Raw genomic sequence first — 19,491 nt, 5'->3', positions numbered from 1 at the left:
GGCCTCCCTGTCCATCACCAAACCTGGAGTATACCCAAACCCATGTCCATCGAGTTGGTGATGCCATCCAGCCATCTCATCCTCTGTCATCCCCTTTTCCTCCTGCCCTCAATCTTTCCCAGCATCAGAGTCTTTTCAAATGAGTCAGCTCTTCGCATCAGGTGGCCAAAGGAGAGTTTCAGCTTCAACATCAGTCCTTCCAATGAACACCCAGGACTGATCTCCTTTAGAATGGACTGGTTGGATCTCCTTGCAGTCCAAGGGACTCTCAAGAGTCTTCTCCAACACCACAGTTCAAAAGCATCAATTCTTCAGCCCTCAGCTTTCTTTATAGTCCAACTCTCACATCCATACATGACCACTGGAAAAACCATAGACTTGACTAGATGGACCTTTGTTGGCAAAGTAATATCTCTGCTTTTTAATATGCTGTCTAGGTTGGTCATAACTTTCCTTCTAAGAAGTAAGCATCTTTTAATTTCATGGCTGCAATCACCATCTGCAGTGATTTTGGAGCCCCCCAAAATAATGTCAACCACTGTTTCCACTGTTTCCCCCTCTATTTGTCATGAAGTGATGGGACCAGATGCCATGATCTTAGTTTTCTGAATGTTGAACTTTAAGCCAACTTTTTCACTCTCCTCTTTCACTTTCATCAAGAGGCTCTTCAGTTCTTCTTCACTTTCTGCCATAAGGGTGGTGTCATCTGCATATCTGAGGTTATTGATATTTCTCCTGGCAATCTTGATTACAGCTTGTGCTTCTTCCATCCCAGGGTTTCTCATGATATACTCTGCATATAAGTTAAATAAGCAGGGTGACAATATACAGCCTTGATGTACTCCTTTTCCTATTTGGCACCAGTCTGTTGTTCCATGTCCAGTTCTAACTGTTGCTTCCTGACCTGCATACGTGTTTCTCAAGAGGCAGGTCAGGTGGTCTTGTATTCTCATCTCTTTCGGAATTTTCCACAGTTTATTGTGATCCACCCAGTCAAAGGCTTTGGCATAGTCAATAAGGCAGAAGTAGACTGGAAGTATTCAAATGATAAATCTTTTCCATCATACCCAAGTTATTTAAACTGAGGAGACATTTATTACAGTAAAAACAAAACAAAACAAAACAAACCATGACTTTCCTTGCTCATTGAAAGAGCAATTGTTTGTCGAAAATAAGTAATATATTTTGCAGCTGCTTCATTGTTTTTTTCTGATCCAGAGCTTTTTCATGGCATTTTGCATCTCTCCATTTCTCAGAGTATAGATTAGAGGGTTCAGCATAGGGGTGACAATGGTGTAAAACACAGCAAAGTATTTATCAATGGGTAAGGTAACAGGGGGTCTCACATACGTAAAAATACAGGGCACAAAGAAGAGGACCTCCACAGTGATGTGGGAGCCACAGGTGGACAAGGCTTTGTGCTTCCCTTCCCGACTGAGATTCTTCAAGGAGCGCAGGATGACCCCATAGGAGATGAGTAAGAGTGTGAAGATGGTCACACAGATGGCCCCACCGTTGGCAACTACTGTGAAGGCAGTAATGTGGGTGTCAGTGCAGGCCAGCTTTAACAAAGGATACGTGTCACACCCAAAGTGGTCAATGACATTAGGGCCACAGAATGGAAGGTTGTAAAAAAAAATTATATGAAGTAGAGCATGTAAAAACCCACCAACCCAAGCCAATAGCAGCATCAGAACACACACTCTCTGATTCATGATTGTCAAATAATGCAAGGGTCTGCAGATGGCCAGGTAGCGGTCATAGGCCATGACAACGAGGAGAAAAACCTCAGCACCACTAAATAGATGCTCTGTAAACAGCTGGGTCATGCAAGCTTGAAATGAAATGGTTTTCTTCTCACAAAGTCTATAATTGTGTTCGGGGTGATTGAAGTAGAATAAAAAGCATCCATAAATGATAAGTAGCCAAGAAAGAAGTACATAGGGGCATCCAGTGTTGGGCTGAGTACCACCGTCAGGACAATGAGTAGGTTGCCCACCATGGTCACAGTGTAAATGAGCAAGAACACGACAAATAAAATTCTCTGCCCCTGGACACTCTGAGTGAGCCCCAAGAGGACAAACTCAGTTACATTTTCCCTTCGTTCCATAGGTTCTTCTGTATGTCTTATTCCAGAGTTCAGGACAGCATTATCTATAAATACAATTAGCAAAAGTGACTTCCTAAAATCTTGCAATAATTTGTTTCTTATTCAACAAACAGTCCTTATGGTTTATTATGTTTGGGTACTTTCAGATATTATAATAGAAGGCTGATTAAATCATCTTCTTTTACCACAAACTAATAGATAAGCAGGTGAATTTAAAAAAATGGGAAAAGAATATTAAGTAAGTGAAGTCCTGCAACTAATTTTCCATCTAGAAACTTTAAATTGTATATATAGCTAATATCTCAGACAAAAATAAAAGCTGATTAAAGTTTTAAAAAGAAGTAAAGCAAGATGGGGAGGGTGGTGGGAGGGGGGTTCAGGGTTGGGAACTCATGTATACCTGTGGTGGATTCATGTCAATGTATGGCAAAACCAATACAGTATTGTAAAGCAAAAAAATTAAAAATAAAAAAAATTTTTTTAAGTAAAGCAAGATTTAATGTCCATTTCATGAAAGAGATGACTTTCCTCCTTCTAGGTTTGGAAGAAACTTCTTAACCAATCAATTACTCTCAAATAAATATATCTGACAATTTCAAATATTTTAAGGACTTGGGAAAGTATAACAAAACACCACTGGACAAAAAAGTCTGAAGATACGCATGTGAGATGATGTGCACAGAGTTATCAAAAGTAAAGATCTGTAAGCAGTTAACTAACAAAAGACAAAAATATGAAGTAAATTAAAATATCAACAAAAAGTTAGAGGAAAAATGCCTCTAATGACCAACAAACATATGATAGGATGCTGAAGCTCATCTGTGAACAGAAAAGTAAGACTTGAAGTCACAGCTGCTTAGTACAGTATTTGCTTGAGTTCTTGGAAGTCAGTCAGTCAAAATATATGGATGCTACCTCATCAATTAACTTAACAGATTAACATGCCATGTTTAGAGAACATAAAAATTGAAAGTAGGGTCAGATTTATAAATATCTGAAATGAAAATATTGTCATTAACCTTGAAATTAATTTCTAAGAGTACTTTCTGGAAGGTAAATTTATTTCAGATCATTAGAACATGAAATTATCCAAAAGGTGTATTGCTGAATAGAATCAATTTTTACATACTTAATAATCATGAAGGAATCCTAACATGGCTGATTATGAAAATCACAAAGGAAAACTCTTAAAGGATTGAGTTCTCACTCCACCAATGTGCTCTTATAAAACAGAAAGCCTCGTTAAGAATTTTGTGTCTGAACCCACTTCCTGGGTTACCTGCAGAAGATGAAAGTTACTCAATCCATGTTCTGAGCTCTGGTGCCATCTCTCTAGTCCTTCATGCACTGACGCCATCTCTGGCAAAATAATGAGCAAAGTACATGCAGCATCACTGGATTCTGAGTCAGTCTTGCAGGACATGTAATTCATCTCAGACATTCAAGATAAAAAAAAATACTTTTCAATTATTGGAATTTTCAAAATGAATATGAATGTCCTGTTACCTAAGGCACTCTGAATCTTGATTGTGAAAAGAAACTCAAAATGTTTACTACCGTCAGAACTTGTCCTGATAACAAACAAATGTTAAATCACCATTTTAACTCAGAGAAAGAGAGAGAAAACTTCAGATTATGTAAAGATTGTTTAAAGTGAAAAAAATAAATTTGCTGCTTGTGTCTATCCCAGTGAAAGTGAAATGGACTTTGCAACATTTGGATTCTCACTTATATTGTCCTGTCTTCAAACAGCATTGTTGAATTTTGGGCTTCTTGAAGGATGGGAATAGTTTCATACATACCCTTCATTATGTTCTGAGTCCATCATTTCAGTTCTAGTAGAAGTCTGTCGTGTGATTGCTGCTGCAGACAAACGCTCCTCAGATAAAGGCAAAGTGCTCTCAACACGTGGTCCGTATTTAACTACAGTACATACAGGTGAGGCATCCAGCAGGCACATCTCCAAGGGTGATTTTTGTCTAATTAAATTCATTGGAACTTTAATCATAATTTTGAGGGTAGAGTCTTTATTTCCAGAGATGGTACCAGAACAACCATCATGTGGAACAGGACTTATAGAATCCTGTCCTCTGGGGGAAAATTCATAAAGTGTAAATTGAGACCATATCACCAAAAGGGAAAATCAAATCTGGACAGAAATGAAATATGTAAAAACTTTCTAGCTTAAATCAAACCTTAAAAATTGGCAAATAGTTTTAAGTTTAAGCTTTATCTTTGAAGATAATATCTGAATTTATTTCCAAATATTATTAATGTTAACTTCAGAATAAGTTATTTAAGGTTTATTTCAAATAGAGATAAAAGTTGTCATATGATTTCAGACAGACAAATTGATAGAATCTGTTTTAGTATTAAAATGGTGAAAGAGAAAACATTTATGGGATTATTCCATTTATCTCCAAGTGCTCATGGGGCCTTTGCCAAAGTAGAAAACATCCTAAGCTGTGACAGAAGTTGCTGTACATTTTTAAAGTTTTAAATCATACAGCATGTATTTACATCATATATGTATGTAGCAAAAATGTAAATATATACCTATAAATAAAAGAAAAATATAACATTTTTTATTTACAAATTAAGCAATACAAGCCTAAAATTACCTGTGTAAATTTTCAGACATTTTCTAAAGAAAGATAATGATACACATTATATAAAATAATCTATATTAAAGGTATCTAAAAAGTGAGACTTCCCAGGTAGTGTTAGTGGTAAAGAATTTGCCTCCCAGTACAAGAGTTGCAAGAGACGCTGGTTTGATCCCTGGGTCAGGAAGATTCCCTGGACTAAAAGAAAACAACCTGCTCCAGTATTGCTGCCTGGGAAGTCTCATGGACAGAGGGGCTGGTGCGCTGCAGTCCATGAGTCCATTGGGTCACAAAGAGTTAAACACGACTGAACATACATATCTAGAATAAAAATTATATATATATATACACACACAGACACACACATATAAAGGATAATATGCTATATATATATATATTAACTGGATGCAACTAAGAGTGCTTAGAAAGAAATGTAGTTTTCTTCATATGCAAATATTAGAAAACAATAAATATTTTAAGAAATGAACTCAGCTTTTGTCTCAAGATACTCGAAAACAAAAATTAACATAAACCTAGAGAGCATTGTAGTGTGAAACAGTACTGAGAACACAGACATCATTTAAAGAGGAATTCATTAAGAATAATAAATCTATTTAAAACCGGTAACTGAGCACTCACACATGTGGCTCAGATGGTAAAGCGTCTGAATACAATGCTGGAGACCCGGGTTCCATCCCTGGGTTGGGAAGACCAATAAACCAATAGTTAGGTCTTTGAACTTTTTTTTTTTTCCAGTTTCAACAATTTATTTTAATGTTAGCATTTCTTCGTCTTTGTTTTGTTTTGTTCTAGTTAAGAAATCTTTGTATAAGATCATAAAGACATTCTTTATCATACATTTCTAGAGAAATGTACTAAGAAAAAACAAAAGAAAAAAATTTATCGGAATCAAGATTGAAGAGAGGGGAAATTCCCTGATGGTCCAATAGTTAATAATCCACCTTACCGTGCAGGGACTGTGTGCTTATTCATTCAGTCATGTCCAACTTTTTGCGACCCAATGGACTATAGCCTGCCAGACCCCTCTGTCCACGGGATTCTCCAGGCAAGAAGATTGGAGTGGGTTGCCATGCCCTCCTCCAGGGAATCTTCCCCACCCAGGGATGAAACCCAGGTCTCCCGCACTGCAGGCAGATTCTTTACTCTCTGGGTCACCAGGGAATCCCCACAGTGCAGGGGATTTGGGTTCAAGCCCTAGCTGGGGAACGTAGACCCCACATGTGTGTGTGTCCAAGTCACTCAGTCATGTGCAACTCTTTGCAACACCGTGGACTGTAGCCCACAGGGCACCTCTGTCCCTGGGATTTTCCAGGCAAGAATCCCTGAGTGGATTTGGAGCAAGTAAGTTCCCGCCGCAACTTCTGAGCCTGTGAGCTCAGAGAGTTGACACACTGCAAAGAATGATCCTCATTGGAGAAGGAAATGGAAGCCCACTCCAGTGTTCTTGCCTAGAGAATCTCAGGGACAGGCAAGCCTGGTGGGCTGCCGTCTATGGGGTCGCACAGAGTCGGACACGACTGAAGCGACTTAGCAGCAGCAGAGAATGACCCTGCGTGAGACAACCGACATCCTGCAGGCTGAACTAAGACTGGATGCAGTGATATAAATGAAATTTTAAAATAAATAAATAAAATGGTTAAAACGGTAGATTTTAAACAAATATTGAAGAAAGAGCTATCACCCTCGATTTTCGAGATCTTAAAAAGATGATACAATCATAAAATTTAAATTTTTAAAAAAGATGTTACAATGATATTATAAATGAATTCACAGAAGTATCAGTTCAGTTCAGATCAGTTCAGTTCAGTCGCTCAGTCGTGTCCGACTCTTTACGACCACATGAATTGCAGTTTACCAGGCCTCCCTGTCCATCACCAACTCCTGGAGTTCACCCAGACTCACATCCACCGAGTCGGTGATGCCATCCAGCCATCTCATCCTCTGTCATCCCCTTCTCCTCCTGCCCCCAATCCCTCCCAGCATCAGAGTTTTTTCCAATGAGTCAACTCTTCCCATGAGGTAGCCAAAGTACTGGAGTTTCAGCTTTAGCATCATTCCTTCCAAAGAAATCCCAGGGCGGATCTCCTTCAGAATGGACTCGTTGGATCTCCTTGCAGTCCAAGGGACTCTCAAGAGTCTTCTCCAACACCACACTTCAAAAGCATCAATTCTTTGGCACTCAGCTTTCTTCAGAGTCCAACTCTTACATCCATACATGACCACTGGAAAAACCATAGCCTTGACTAGACTCAAGCTCAACATTCAGAAAACTAAGATCATAGCATCTGGTCCCATCACCTCATGGGAAATAGATGGGGAAACAGTGGAAACAGTGTCAGACTTTATCTGGGGGGGCTCCAAAATCACTGCAGATGGTGACTGCAGCCATCAAATTAAAAGATGCTTACTCCTTGGAAGGAAAGTTATGACCAACCTAGATAGCACAGAAGTATACTTGCCAAGAAAAAAAAATGAAGCACTGCTATGAAAAAGACAACTCTCTAATCACACCGAGCAAAATAACTAAAAGCTGGAATAATCTAACATCTAAATAAATCAATGCTTAGAATTACTTTCCCTTTCAAAATGTCATTCTCATGTGGCATTCATCAATCAGTTCTGTAACAGCTAATCCATAAATGGTACCAATCCTACATAAACACTTTCACAGATGGGAGAAAATGAACATGCCTCCTAATGCATTTTATGCCTCCAGAATAACCCTTAACAAGGGCATCACAAGGAAAATAATTAGATCAATTCCTCACATTAGGAAATACACAAAATCCTGAACATAATTCTTATTTTGATTCCTTTGGATGCTTTCTTTGGGGATTTTTTTTTAACTTGTTAATATCGTTTTTGAGTCACATCCTGAGAAATGCTCGATCTAAGAGTAATCACGTCCCACTACTGATGTAAAATCTTTCTGAGTATTCAACCAACAGCACTGTCCCTGTGAACAATGAGGTTTCTCAGCTGGTGAGAATAAACACTATTCCTGGCCCAATGTGAGCTCCAAGCCCTCTTTGTAATCCATCTGGGTAAATCTCCCTCCAGCCTCAGGTATTTTCCTCAAATGCAAGCACAGATTAGTACTCTGATGAAACTTGAGTAATGAATAATCTCTCTCTCTCTTCCACAACCCCCTCAAGACTCAGAACTATAGTTGTATCCTCTGCAGTATTTTACTCTCATAAATTTAGCTGCCTTGGTGTCCTCAGACCCTGAACTTCATATCTTCAACTCAGAAAGTCTATTAGGATTTTTTTTTGATGTATCCTTCTCTGTACAACAGCATGAAACATTTTTAAAGTAATAAACAGGGAAACACTTGGAACTCAACTAAATTTCCATCTCTCTATGATCACTGCCACTTAATTCTTATATCTAGTACCTCAAAAATAATTATTTTCTGTTTTTTCTGAACCTGTTTGCCTATTTCTTAAAAAGTTTACATGCATATTTACAGTAGTTTTAATCATAAGTTAAAATAGCTGGAAACAGACAAAATATCTCTTAATCAAGAAAGCTTAAAAGGACTGTGATACATCCACAAAATGGAATGCTAATTAGCAATAAAATGAATAAACTATTGATAAACACAAGGATGTGCATAAATCTCAAATACATAGTACTATGAGAAAAATTAATATTTAAAACTGTACAGAATAGGCATAATCTTTATACAGAAAATACAGACAACTGAACCAAAATTGCTGGATTTAATAAATAAATCCAATAAATTTTCAGGGTAGAAAATCAACCTGCCAAAATGAGTTGCATTTACATATTTAACAATAAAATATATAAAAAGAAAATTAAGAAATTAATCCCATTTAAAATAGTATCAATAAGAATAACATACATAGGAATAAAGTAAATAATGAAAGTGAAAGACTGGTAAACTGAAAAATATATGACATCAATGAAAGAAATTTAAGGAATAAAGAAGGACGCCCAATGTTCATGAATTGAAGGAATAAAGAAAAATATTGTTAAAGTGGCCACACTATCCAAATCAAATGGAAAAGATCAGCAATCAAAGAAAATATATGAAGTAATTTATAAGCAGTTCATGGAAAAGGAATATAAATGCCTTGAAACATGTTAAGGATACCCAAACAGATGACATTCTGACAATAACTATAAACATCAAAATTTAAATACATAAAATAATTGACTCAACAATTCCACTTCTTGGAACTCATACAGACAAAATTTAAAAACTTCATCACAGAATTCTTAAACATTGAAAAAAACTGAAGAAAACATGAAAATGACCAGATGCATCAGTTTTAGTGTAGCTGCATGAAAGAGCTAAGTAGTGGGAACTCACTAGCCTGAGTTAGGATCTAAAGTAAACTGGCATGCACAGACCTCCAGGAGGCTGTGCAGTAAAGTGAAAAATGTATACACTGAGGCAGAGACACAAACACATAAATGAAAATATGCTTGTGTTTGCAGATTATAACTCGAACAATCTGAGAAAGAGAATATAGTGACTGCACCTGAAAGGACTGGAAGAATCTGGGTCACGATGGGGATAAGTTTTATTCTACATGATTTCATTTTGCATGAATTCCATTATTAGAATAGAATTTTTCTTATTTAAAAACTTAAAATAAATATGCTAAAATTTTATATGAATACAAATGAAACTGAGGAAAAAACACTCTATACACACAATATATTGTAACTAGTACAATAAATAGAAAGAAGATAAAAAATAAGAATCTAACAATAAAAACAAGAATAAGAAAAAATAAAAGTAAACACAAATTAATTTAAAATTAGTAACTCTATAAAAATTTCATTGACTAACATGTGACATGTTATTTATTGACTTCCTAGTTTAAATGTATGCTACCTTTCAAGATTCAGTGATAAACTAGATATTAGTCAGTTTATATGCCATCAGGGGATTGCTATTAATAAATAGCATAAACATATAATTTAATTACAATTGGCATTAGTCTGTTAAAGAAATGGAAAGTATTATCAAATTTATGAAGACTTTTACATTCTAAGGTGGTTGGCCCTAATGCTAATTTACTAACTTCATAATGGATAATGCACTAATTTAAAACTTGGTCTGCTCTTTTTTCCTCTCCAGAGCTTATTTATAGCATTAGTCATTCAGAATTTTTTAGACTGTAGATTAATGAGTTCAGTATGAGAGTTATGACTGTATAAGATACACTCAATTATTTTTTAATGGGGAAGGTCTTCGTAGGTCTTCCATATATAAAAATACAAGAACAAAGAAGCAGACAATCACAGTGATGTGGGAACCACAGACGTGAAGGGCTTTCTGCCTCCCTCCTGACTCAGCTTCTTCAGAGAGTGCAGGATGACTCCATAGGCGATCAATAATGGCAGAAACACAATAGTGCAGATCAGTCCTCCACTGGCCAGCACTAAGAGGCCAATAGGGCGTCCCTGGTGGCTCAGAGGGTAAAGCATCTGCCTCCAATGCGGGAGACCCAGGTTCGATCCCTGGGTCAAGAAGATCCCCTGGAGAAGGAAATGGTAACCCACTCCAGTATTCTTGCCTGGAGAATCCCATGGACAGAGAAGCCTGATAGGCTACAGTCCACGGGGTCACAAAGAGTCAGACACGACTGAGCAACTTCACTCACTCACTCACTCAAGAGGCCAATAATATAGGTGTTAGTACATATGAGTTTCAATAAGTGTTCATGTTACACATAAAGTGATCAGTGACTTTGGAGCCACAGAATGGGAACCCATAAATAGTTCCAAGTTGCATTACTGAGTGCAGAAAACCTCCAACAACAGGACACTACCAGCAGTAAAACACACACCCACAGCCCCATGCATTATGTCTGTGAGTTCAATGTCTTACTAAGAGTTTTAGTCATGATAATGTGCAGGTGGCCCACCATTGTCAAAATATAAAAAAAAAGAGTGAGGCCCAAGAGGACTAAGAAATACTGTTCTTCGGTTCCATCTAGTCTGAACAGGAGCTGAGTTCACATATTAGAAGCAGTTAACCTACAAAACAAGAGGAAACACTTTTAAATGCATTATCAGTTGAGTTCAGTTCAGTTCAGTCGCTCAGTCATGTCTGACTCTTTGGGACCCTATGAACTGCAGCACGCCAGGCTTCCCTATCCGTCACCAACTCCCAGAATCCACCCAAACCCATGTCCATTGTGTCAGTGATGCCATCCAGCCATCTCATCCTCTGTCGTCCCCTTCTCCTCCTGCCCCAAATCTTTCCCAGCATCAGGGTCTTTTCAAATGAGTCAACTCTTCACATGAGGTGGCCAAAGTATTGGAGCTTCAGCTTCAACATCAGTCCTTCCAATGAACACCCAGGACTGATCTCCTTTAGGATGGACTGGTTGGATCTCCTTGCAGTCCAAGGGACTCTCAAGAGTCTTCTCCAACACCACACTTCAAAAGCATCAATTCTTTGGTGCTCAGCTTTCTTTATAGTCCAACTCTCACATCCACACATGACTACTGGAAAAACCATAGCCTTGACTAAACAGACCTTTGTTGGCAAACTAATGTCTCTGCTTTTTAATATGCTGTCTAGGTTGGTCATAACTTTCCTTCCAAGGAGTAAGTGTCTTTTAATTTCATGGCTGCAATCACCATCTGCAGTGATTTTGGAGCCCAGAAAAATTAAGTCAGCCACTGTTTCCATCATTTCCCCATCTGTTTGCCATGAAGTGATGGGACCAGATGCCATGATCTTAGTTTTCTGAATGTTGAGCTTTAAGCCAACCTTTTCACTCTCCTCTTTCACTTTCATCAAGAGGCTCTTTAGTTCTTCCTCACTTTCTGCCATAAGGGTGGTGTCATCTACATATCTGAGGTTATTGATATTTCTCCTGGCAACCTTGATTCCAGCTTGTGCTTCATCCAGCCCAGCATTTCTCATGACATACTCTGCATATAAGTTAAATAAGCAGGGTGACAATATACAGCCTTGACGTACTCCTTTTTGCATTTGGAAACAGTCTATTGTTCCATGTCCAGTTCTGAATATTTAGAACAACTTTAATTATAAACTCAAAAAGCTAGAAACAGCCAGAATATCTCTTAACTGAGAAAAAATAAACTGTGGTACATCCATAAATCAAAATACTACTCAGCAATAACGTGAATAACTTATTGATGAACACATTGACATGCATAAACCTCACAGGCATGTTACTAAGAGCAAGTAGCCACATTTAACAGAGTACAGAGGAGACAATCTTACGTATAGAAAATGCAAATAATTGCACCAAACCTGTTAGAACTACTAAACAAATCCAATAATGCTTCAAAATACAAAATCAATGTAAATGTTAACTCTATGGCATAACAAAGGGAAAAGCTCTATAGAAATAGCACGTATATAGTTCTTCAAGGTTCTACCCATGCCAAACAGAATATCAATTTCTTCAGTGATTGTGCTCAGGCGCTCAGTTGGGTCTGACTCTTTGTGACCCCATGGACTATAGCCCACTACATTCCTCTGTCCATGAGATTTCCCAGGCAAGAATACTGGAGTGGGTTGCCATTTCCTTTTCCCAGGGATCTTTCTGACCCAGGGATCAAACAGTCTCTCTTGCATCTCCTGTATTAGCAAGTGGATTCTTTTCCACTGCACCACCTGGGAAGCCCAATTTAATTCACAGCAGAGGTATAATTAGTAAGAATATATAAAGGCAAATCACTGTACTTGAGCTTCTTTGAGATCTCACACTGGATAAATGAGAGTCATGTTACTGAAGAAGGACAAGAAGTTAGATTGGGAGATTGATATAGGGAAATGGGGTGACCACAGAACCTTTCAGTGAAAGCGAATCACAGGCAGTTAGGACAGCGGGGAACTCGAGGGCCAGGGTATAGATGCATAGGTCACAGTCAGGGAGAGACAGGCACAGGCTGGCGAGGAGGGAGCGGAGACGCCAGGAGAGGTCTCCGGACAGAAGCTGACTTGGAAAGAGGTTAGCAGATTGAAGGCCCAGTCAAGAAGGGGAAGTGAAAAGCACAGGGGAACCGGAACCGGAACCAACTAGAGGAGCAAGAGAGCACGTGCGACTGTGAACGGCAGGTTCCCATCCGGGGGGCCCAGAAGGACGGACACTGCGGACTCGGGGACAGGGCGCGGAAGGCCACACTCAGGGAGAAGACTCGAGACTCTGGAGGCAGGATGTGGTGCCGGCCAAGAGACCTACTCCCAGCGCCACACAGACACAGCAGGGCAGCGCTGTTCCGCCCATCAGCTCGCCAGCCAGGGCCGCAGCCTCTCAGTGCTGGCTCCTGGAAGAAGAGGCTGCGGGAAACACCAGGTACGCTGTCCGGAAAGTCTCCCCAGGGGCCACGTCCCACCACCGTGCTGCCTGCAGCTTCAGTTCAGCAGACGTTGGCTGCTCTAGGTTGTGTCTCCTCTAAACATCTCTTTTACCCAAGTGTCCCTTCCTTTGAAATTCAGCCTGGAATTTCATTTCTTGAGCCTATTATATCCCACTTCTCATGATGCCCATGAAGGATAATACATCTGCCAAAAAGATTTTCCTTGACACAAATGGAATCAGGAGTGTGTGAGAAACCTGGGAAATTGAGATCAACAGAGAGATGAAGGAAAGAAATCTCCCCTCCAAAAAAAATAGACGAATGCATCAAAGACAGTCTTCACAATGTGTCCAGTGATCAGACCTGTGTTTTGATGTTTTCCCAACAAGGAGTGAGAAAGTAGGAAGGTGATACTTTCCCATCATGAAGTGGGATGAGTAGAGGAAGCAGACTCTAAAAGACTTCATATTCTTACTTAACTTTATGGAGTCACTTTTGCCTTGTATAAAATGGATAGAAATCTATTTACCAATACTTGTTCCTACAATAATAATGTATGCAAAGAACCTGTCCAGATGTGTGCCTCATAGTTTATCTTCATCAGTAGTTAGCTCACTTCCCTCACTAACACCTAACATTTTCACCAAATGATATTCCAGATTAAACCAGATATGTTTATGCAACAGATCCAAACATTATGTCTCACTGATTTTTAGGAGAAACACACTTATTCCCTAAATATATATTTTTAATGAATTTTTTAAAAAGTCACATGGCAGTTTATCCTCAGGACAGATTTTTGAGGATGTGTAAAGGAAGACCTAAAGAGCTTTAAATTTACTCACAATCTAGTAAAATTGCATCTGCTGTGAATGCCAGACTGCTTGCCTTTCCTTCTTCAGTTCTCATACCTTCCCGAGTTTTCCTTTTGACAATTTATAATTTGTGCTGCATTAATCTTACTCCTCCACTGAGCCTCTGGTATAGCCCCTAAGACATAATCATCGGCCTTAGTTTTTTCCTCTTTAAATGCTCTCATTGCTCTTAGAGTAGAAACCACATTTACTCAAGACTTATCCCACCCTTGAAGAAAAATGAAACTGAAGGTTTACTCACTCAGTGGTGTCCAAATCTTTGAGATTCCCTGGATCATAGCCTGCCAGGCTCCTCTGTCCATGGGATTCTCCAGGTAAAAGTGCTGGAGGGGGTAGTCATTCCCCTTCTGCAGGGGATCTTCCTGATCTAGGAATCAAACTCAGGTCTCCTCTATTGCAGGCAGATGCTTTAGCATCTGAGCCACCAGGGAAGCCCATGAATACTGCAGTCGGCAGCCTATCCCTTCTCCAGGGGATCTTCCCAGCCCTGGGATGGAGCTGGTGTCACCTGCATCAGGGGAATTCTGTACCAGCTGAGCTATCAGGGTATACATATGTATATATACTTGTTCAGATTCTTTTTCTTTGGAGGTTACCATTACTATATTCATGTTGGTCTTTGTAAAAGTGAAGTGGCATAACAAACCTTCAAAAAGGGAATAAACCTACACTGCAGAAATATGTTGTTACCTCTAAGACAAGGCTGAAGCATACTAACACCATCTACTCGAAGGACAGAGTCAGTCATTAAGACTGCAGATCATGTTCTCATCTATAGCCCTAAACATAAAGCAGGCAACTCTGTTTCATTTGAAAGAGATTAAGACTGAGCTTTAAAGACCTGGATTGGTATTTTGTAGGTGAAATTGTTGACAGGAAACTGCATTCCAGTGCAATATTCCTGACATACTTTAGGGGGAAACACATGTGAAATGAGTCCAGTAAATTAGTTAGTAAACCTCTATTTGCTTCTCTTTGTGCCTAATAGATAATAAAGCGTTCATGTAATGTAAATATATGTATCTGACCTACAGAACAATAGCTTTGGAACCTACCCATATGCTGTTTTTGTTGAGATTTATAAAATGATGTGTACCTTGTTTCAAATGGTTCCTGAAGTCTTGGTTTGGAAAAGGAAAATATTTCCTTTATACACACACACAAAAAATGTGAGTCATACAGGTGTTTAACAAAACAGAGCAAATTAAGAATACCTTCAAATTTTCTGAATATTTTTTTGTTAAGAAAATAATTAGACATAGTGAATTATTTGGTTCTCCCCAGTGGCTCAGAGGTAAAAGAATCTGCCTTCAATGTAGGAGACACAGGAGAAATGAATTCAGTCCCTGGGTCAGGAAGATACCTTGGAGGAGGAAATGGCAACCAACCCCAGTATTCTTGCCTGGAAAATTCCATGGACAGAGGAGCCTGGCAGGCTAAATTCCATGGGGTCTCAGAGAGTTGGACTCGACTGATGGACTAACACACACAAAGAGAGTAAGTATTTCTTTCCTTTTGATTAGTTCATAGTACAGAAAAAATTCCAGCTGCTATTCCTTTCCTCGATTGTCCCTTCTCCACATGTCTACCTAAGAATTTCTATCCCTTATTTGCTTTACAACATTTGAAGCAAAAATGGAAGACGTTCTGAGATCAAAGTCCTATGGACAAGCCAATTTAACCCAATTAACATATATGAAGAATTTGATAAATGGCTAAGATTATGGAGAAAAACTTACTCTACAATCATAAAACCAAAGGTATATAGTTTTTTCCATTGCTTATTCTGAATCTAATAACACAGACATGGAAACCTCAGGAAAATATATTGAAGCTTACCAAAATGCCTAAAATATGTGTGGTCAATATTAAATAATCAACAAATGTTAATTTCTGGGCCTTATATTTTTGCCAGTCATGGAAAAAATTCTTCATTGTCTTCCACAACTCACAACACAACTAATCTTCCCTATGTATATAAATCATTATTCCCTTGGCATCGTGAACAGCCTAAGTCACTCTCTTCTTTAACAAACTCCTCATGGCATTTTTCACTTCTGTGTTTCTCACTGTGTAAATGATAGGATTTAACAAGGGAGTGAGGATTCCATAAAACACTGTCACCAACTTGTCAGCTGGGTAAGTGGCCACAGGACGTGCGTAAGTGAATATACATGGTCCAAAAAAGAGCACCACTACTGTAAAGTGGGAGCCACATGTAGAGAGGGCTTTGTGTCGTCCTTCAGAGCTATGGGATTTCAGGGAGCTCAGGATGACTATGTAGGAAATGAGAAGCAGAAAAAAAATGAGCAAGGCCATGCCCCCAGTGTTAGCTGCCACCACCAATCCAAGCCTGTAGGTGTCGCTGCAGGAAATTGCCAACAGTGAGTAGAAATCACACATGAAGTGGTCAATGACATTGGTACTACAGAAGGTCAAGTCTCCTGTGAAAAGAATCTGCACGGTGGCATGCAGGATCCCCCCAATCCAGGCCACCACCACCAGGAGCTGGCAGAGCCCCTGTCGCATGAGGGTCGTGTAGTGCAGAGGCTTGCAGATGGCCACGTAGCGGTCATAGGCCATGACAGTGAGGACGATGACCTCTGATGCTCCCAGGAAGTGCTCCATAAAGAGCTGAGTCAGGCAGCCTCCCCAGGAGATGGTTCTCCTCTGGTACAGAAGGTCAAAAGTCATTTTAGGGGTGCTGACGGAGGTCAAGGAGGCATCTAACAAGGACAAATGGGTGAGAAAGAAGTACATGGGAGCTGACAGCGTGGGGCTGAGGGAGATGGTGGTGACGATGAAAAGATTGGCCAGGACAGTGAACAGGAAAATGAACAGAAAGACAACGAAGAGTACTTTCTGCAATTGTGGGTTCTGTGTGAGTCCCAGGAGAACAAATTCAGTCACATTGTTGGGAAGCCTGAAGAAATTCATTTAGAAAATAGCACGTTCCTGGGGCCTCAATTATCTACAAAGGAATAAAGAATGATACCTATTAATCATGAAAGGATTGTGTTCTAAACTTCTTAGAAAAAAATATATAAAAAACAAAACAACCTATTCACTGTAACTGCGGAGCATTTCCTCAGCACTTCTGCCCAGTACTTGTTTCAAGTCTTTATTTTCTCCATGATACTTCCCATCTCTTCAGACACTTAGCACCTGTCCCCTGTGAAACACCTCCGCAGCAACATTTTATGTGTAATTTGCTGAAAAAGTACTGGGCTGTCTACATGACATTTGGATTCTCATTCTGGTCAGAATGTCCCACGCTTCTGAGTTTTCCTCTGTCTGTGAGGTTACAAATTATAATGATCAGATGTAACTTTTTAAGTTTACAATTGTTTCAAAGAATTAAGAATTCTTCCCGCTTCCATGAGGATTTGCATTTGAATTCTCTGCTCTAAAGAGGAGGTAAAGGCACCATCAATAAGTATCTGTTATAAGAAGGGAATTTAGGAAAATGTATATTCGTCATTGGTGATACACTCCAGCTGATATCAACCAGAACACATAAACTGTTCCGTTGCTTTCTCACTTACCTCTAGGGCCTGGCATGATGTCTGCAGTGCCTGAATCCTATTGCATGTGTGCTCAGTCGTGTCCCACTCTTTTTGAGCCCATGGACTGTAGCCTGCCCACCTGTCTCCTCTGTCCATGGAATTTTCCAGGCTAGAATACTAGAGCGGGGTTACCATTTCCTACTCCAGGGGATCTTCCCAACCCAGAGATTGAACCTGTATCTCCTGCATCTCTGCACTGGAAGATAGATTCCTTACCACTGCACTACCTGGGAAGCCCCTGAATCCCATTAGGTGATGAGTAAATACTTAGTGAATTGCCTTTTGCCCTGAGTAAAGTATAACTGCTTCCCCTGACCATACACCTATGATAAATTCAAGTGTTCTTTTCCCCCTGCTCTGTTTATCATTAGTCTCTACTTCATGAGAACCATAAATAAATATTTGGAAAGAAGCTGCACTCCAGTTTAATAGTTCCTCACACACTATTAATTGTGTGGAATAAATATGAATATATCTAGCTATCTCTAGGAAAGAGTAAGTTACTGGGTTATTTTACCTTCTGTGTAATTATGGTGTTTGTTTCTTGTTATTCTTTAGTCTTCAAAATTATGTTCCACATTCAATTTGACAGTAATATTCAGTAAATTTATAGCTTCTTTCTGTAAATGTGGATAAACAACTCGTGTAGGTGTTAAGTACACAAAGATCTTTCATGCAGAGGATGTCCTTATTTTCAAAGTTCTGAAGGTAAAAATTTGATGTGAAGAATGAAAAGAAATAGATTGATAGGTAAGATAGAAAGTTAACGTGCTACACATGTAACATGTATACACAGACTAACAGAAACGCATATGAAATCTTTTACTTAAGTACCTGTCACAGGCTTACTCACTCAACAAACATTTATTGATTACTTATTGTGTGTGTTAATGTATGTTTGCTTACACAATGTCATGAAGAGTGTCCTAGTTAAATGCCTTTGATGCCTGAAATTTCATTACCAAAGAGAGGCAAGGCGTCCATCCACGGTAAGAATGGAATTCACACTCCTTTACGTTTCTGCTACATATAGTACTGTGTCTTCTTCTCCCACCTTCCCATAGCATTCATCTTCCTGGTCCTAGGTTACCACATAACCATTAATAACAGAATGAAAAATTGGGGGAACATACATTTTCCAAAGAAAAGAGAAGAGAAAAGATAAACATAAAATGTATTCTGCAAAACATATGACTTTCTTTTCAAAGAGAAATGGATATAATCTTTTATTTTTCAATTATCTAGAGGAAAATTGTTTATATTTATGTACAAGTGCACAGCAGCTCCATTGGATTTTATTGTTTTCAGGTGGGAATCCCCCAAGAGAACAAAAAAGGATATAGTATACAGAAAATAAGAGTTAGACCTGCTTAAAAATGTTTTTGAAATAAATATGAAAAAATAAATCACTTTTCCATTTTTCTTTGGCTCCACAATATTCACTCTAGGAATAAACCCTGACAAAAAAATACTTTTAAAGGACAAAAATAATTTATAATTATGTTCAACACAAATATTAAGAGCTGCAGAAACTTAGAAACAACATGGAATGTTCAAAATTGGGGAAATGGTTGATTAAATGGAGGGCATTACTTTGATTACTGTGTAGATTTTAAAACTTGTGCAGTATCACTGGAAGATTCTCAATTTGTAATATAAAAGTGGAGAAAATTGGGATGCAAATTTGAATTGTATAATTATTCTATTGTAATCCTAACTTGTGCATAACTCAAACTACATTTAAATATATATCCATAAGAAATAAACAAACTTTTTTATTTCTAAAATGATATTATATATGTGTCTATCTTTCTTAAAATTTTGTATGCTGAATGAGATTTCAATGTTAGGTGAAGATAAGTGGTGATTACATGATTTATAAGGTCAATTTAAACCCAAGAATCTATGACTATACAATTTCCTAGAAAAAAAAAATCTCACCTGCGCTCACCTATGTGTGACATGGATCCATGGCCAGGGCCTCAGGAAGC

The 19,491-nt window shown here is 38.7% G+C and overlaps 1 protein-coding gene and 1 pseudogene across 1 annotated transcript; both read right to left on the bottom strand.

Annotated features, from left to right (window-relative positions):
• Window positions 1-1,196: 1,196 nt before the first annotated feature.
• Window positions 1,197-2,110, bottom strand: LOC138092576 (olfactory receptor 4A47-like; annotated as a pseudogene).
• A 13,834-nt stretch (window positions 2,111-15,944) lies between these two features.
• LOC138092948 (olfactory receptor 4C3D-like) lies at window positions 15,945-16,871 on the bottom strand. Its single transcript, XM_068989021.1, has one exon. It carries the CDS (start codon window positions 16,869-16,871, stop codon window positions 15,945-15,947), a length of 927 nt encoding a protein of 308 aa, XP_068845122.1.
• Window positions 16,872-19,491: the final 2,620 nt, after the last annotated feature.

The sequence above is a fragment of the Capricornis sumatraensis genome, chromosome 16, assembly GCF_032405125.1.
Source record: "Capricornis sumatraensis isolate serow.1 chromosome 16, serow.2, whole genome shotgun sequence".
NCBI classification, from domain to species: domain Eukaryota; kingdom Metazoa; phylum Chordata; class Mammalia; order Artiodactyla; family Bovidae; genus Capricornis; species Capricornis sumatraensis.
The sequence above is the reverse complement of the archived record's forward strand: the minus strand, read 5'-3'. Positions and strand labels throughout refer to the sequence as shown.

Coding starts and splice junctions, on each gene's coding strand:
- LOC138092948 (XM_068989021.1), bottom strand. CDS start 16,871: ATGAATTTCTTCAGGCTTCCCAACAATGTGACTGAATTTGTTCTCCTG.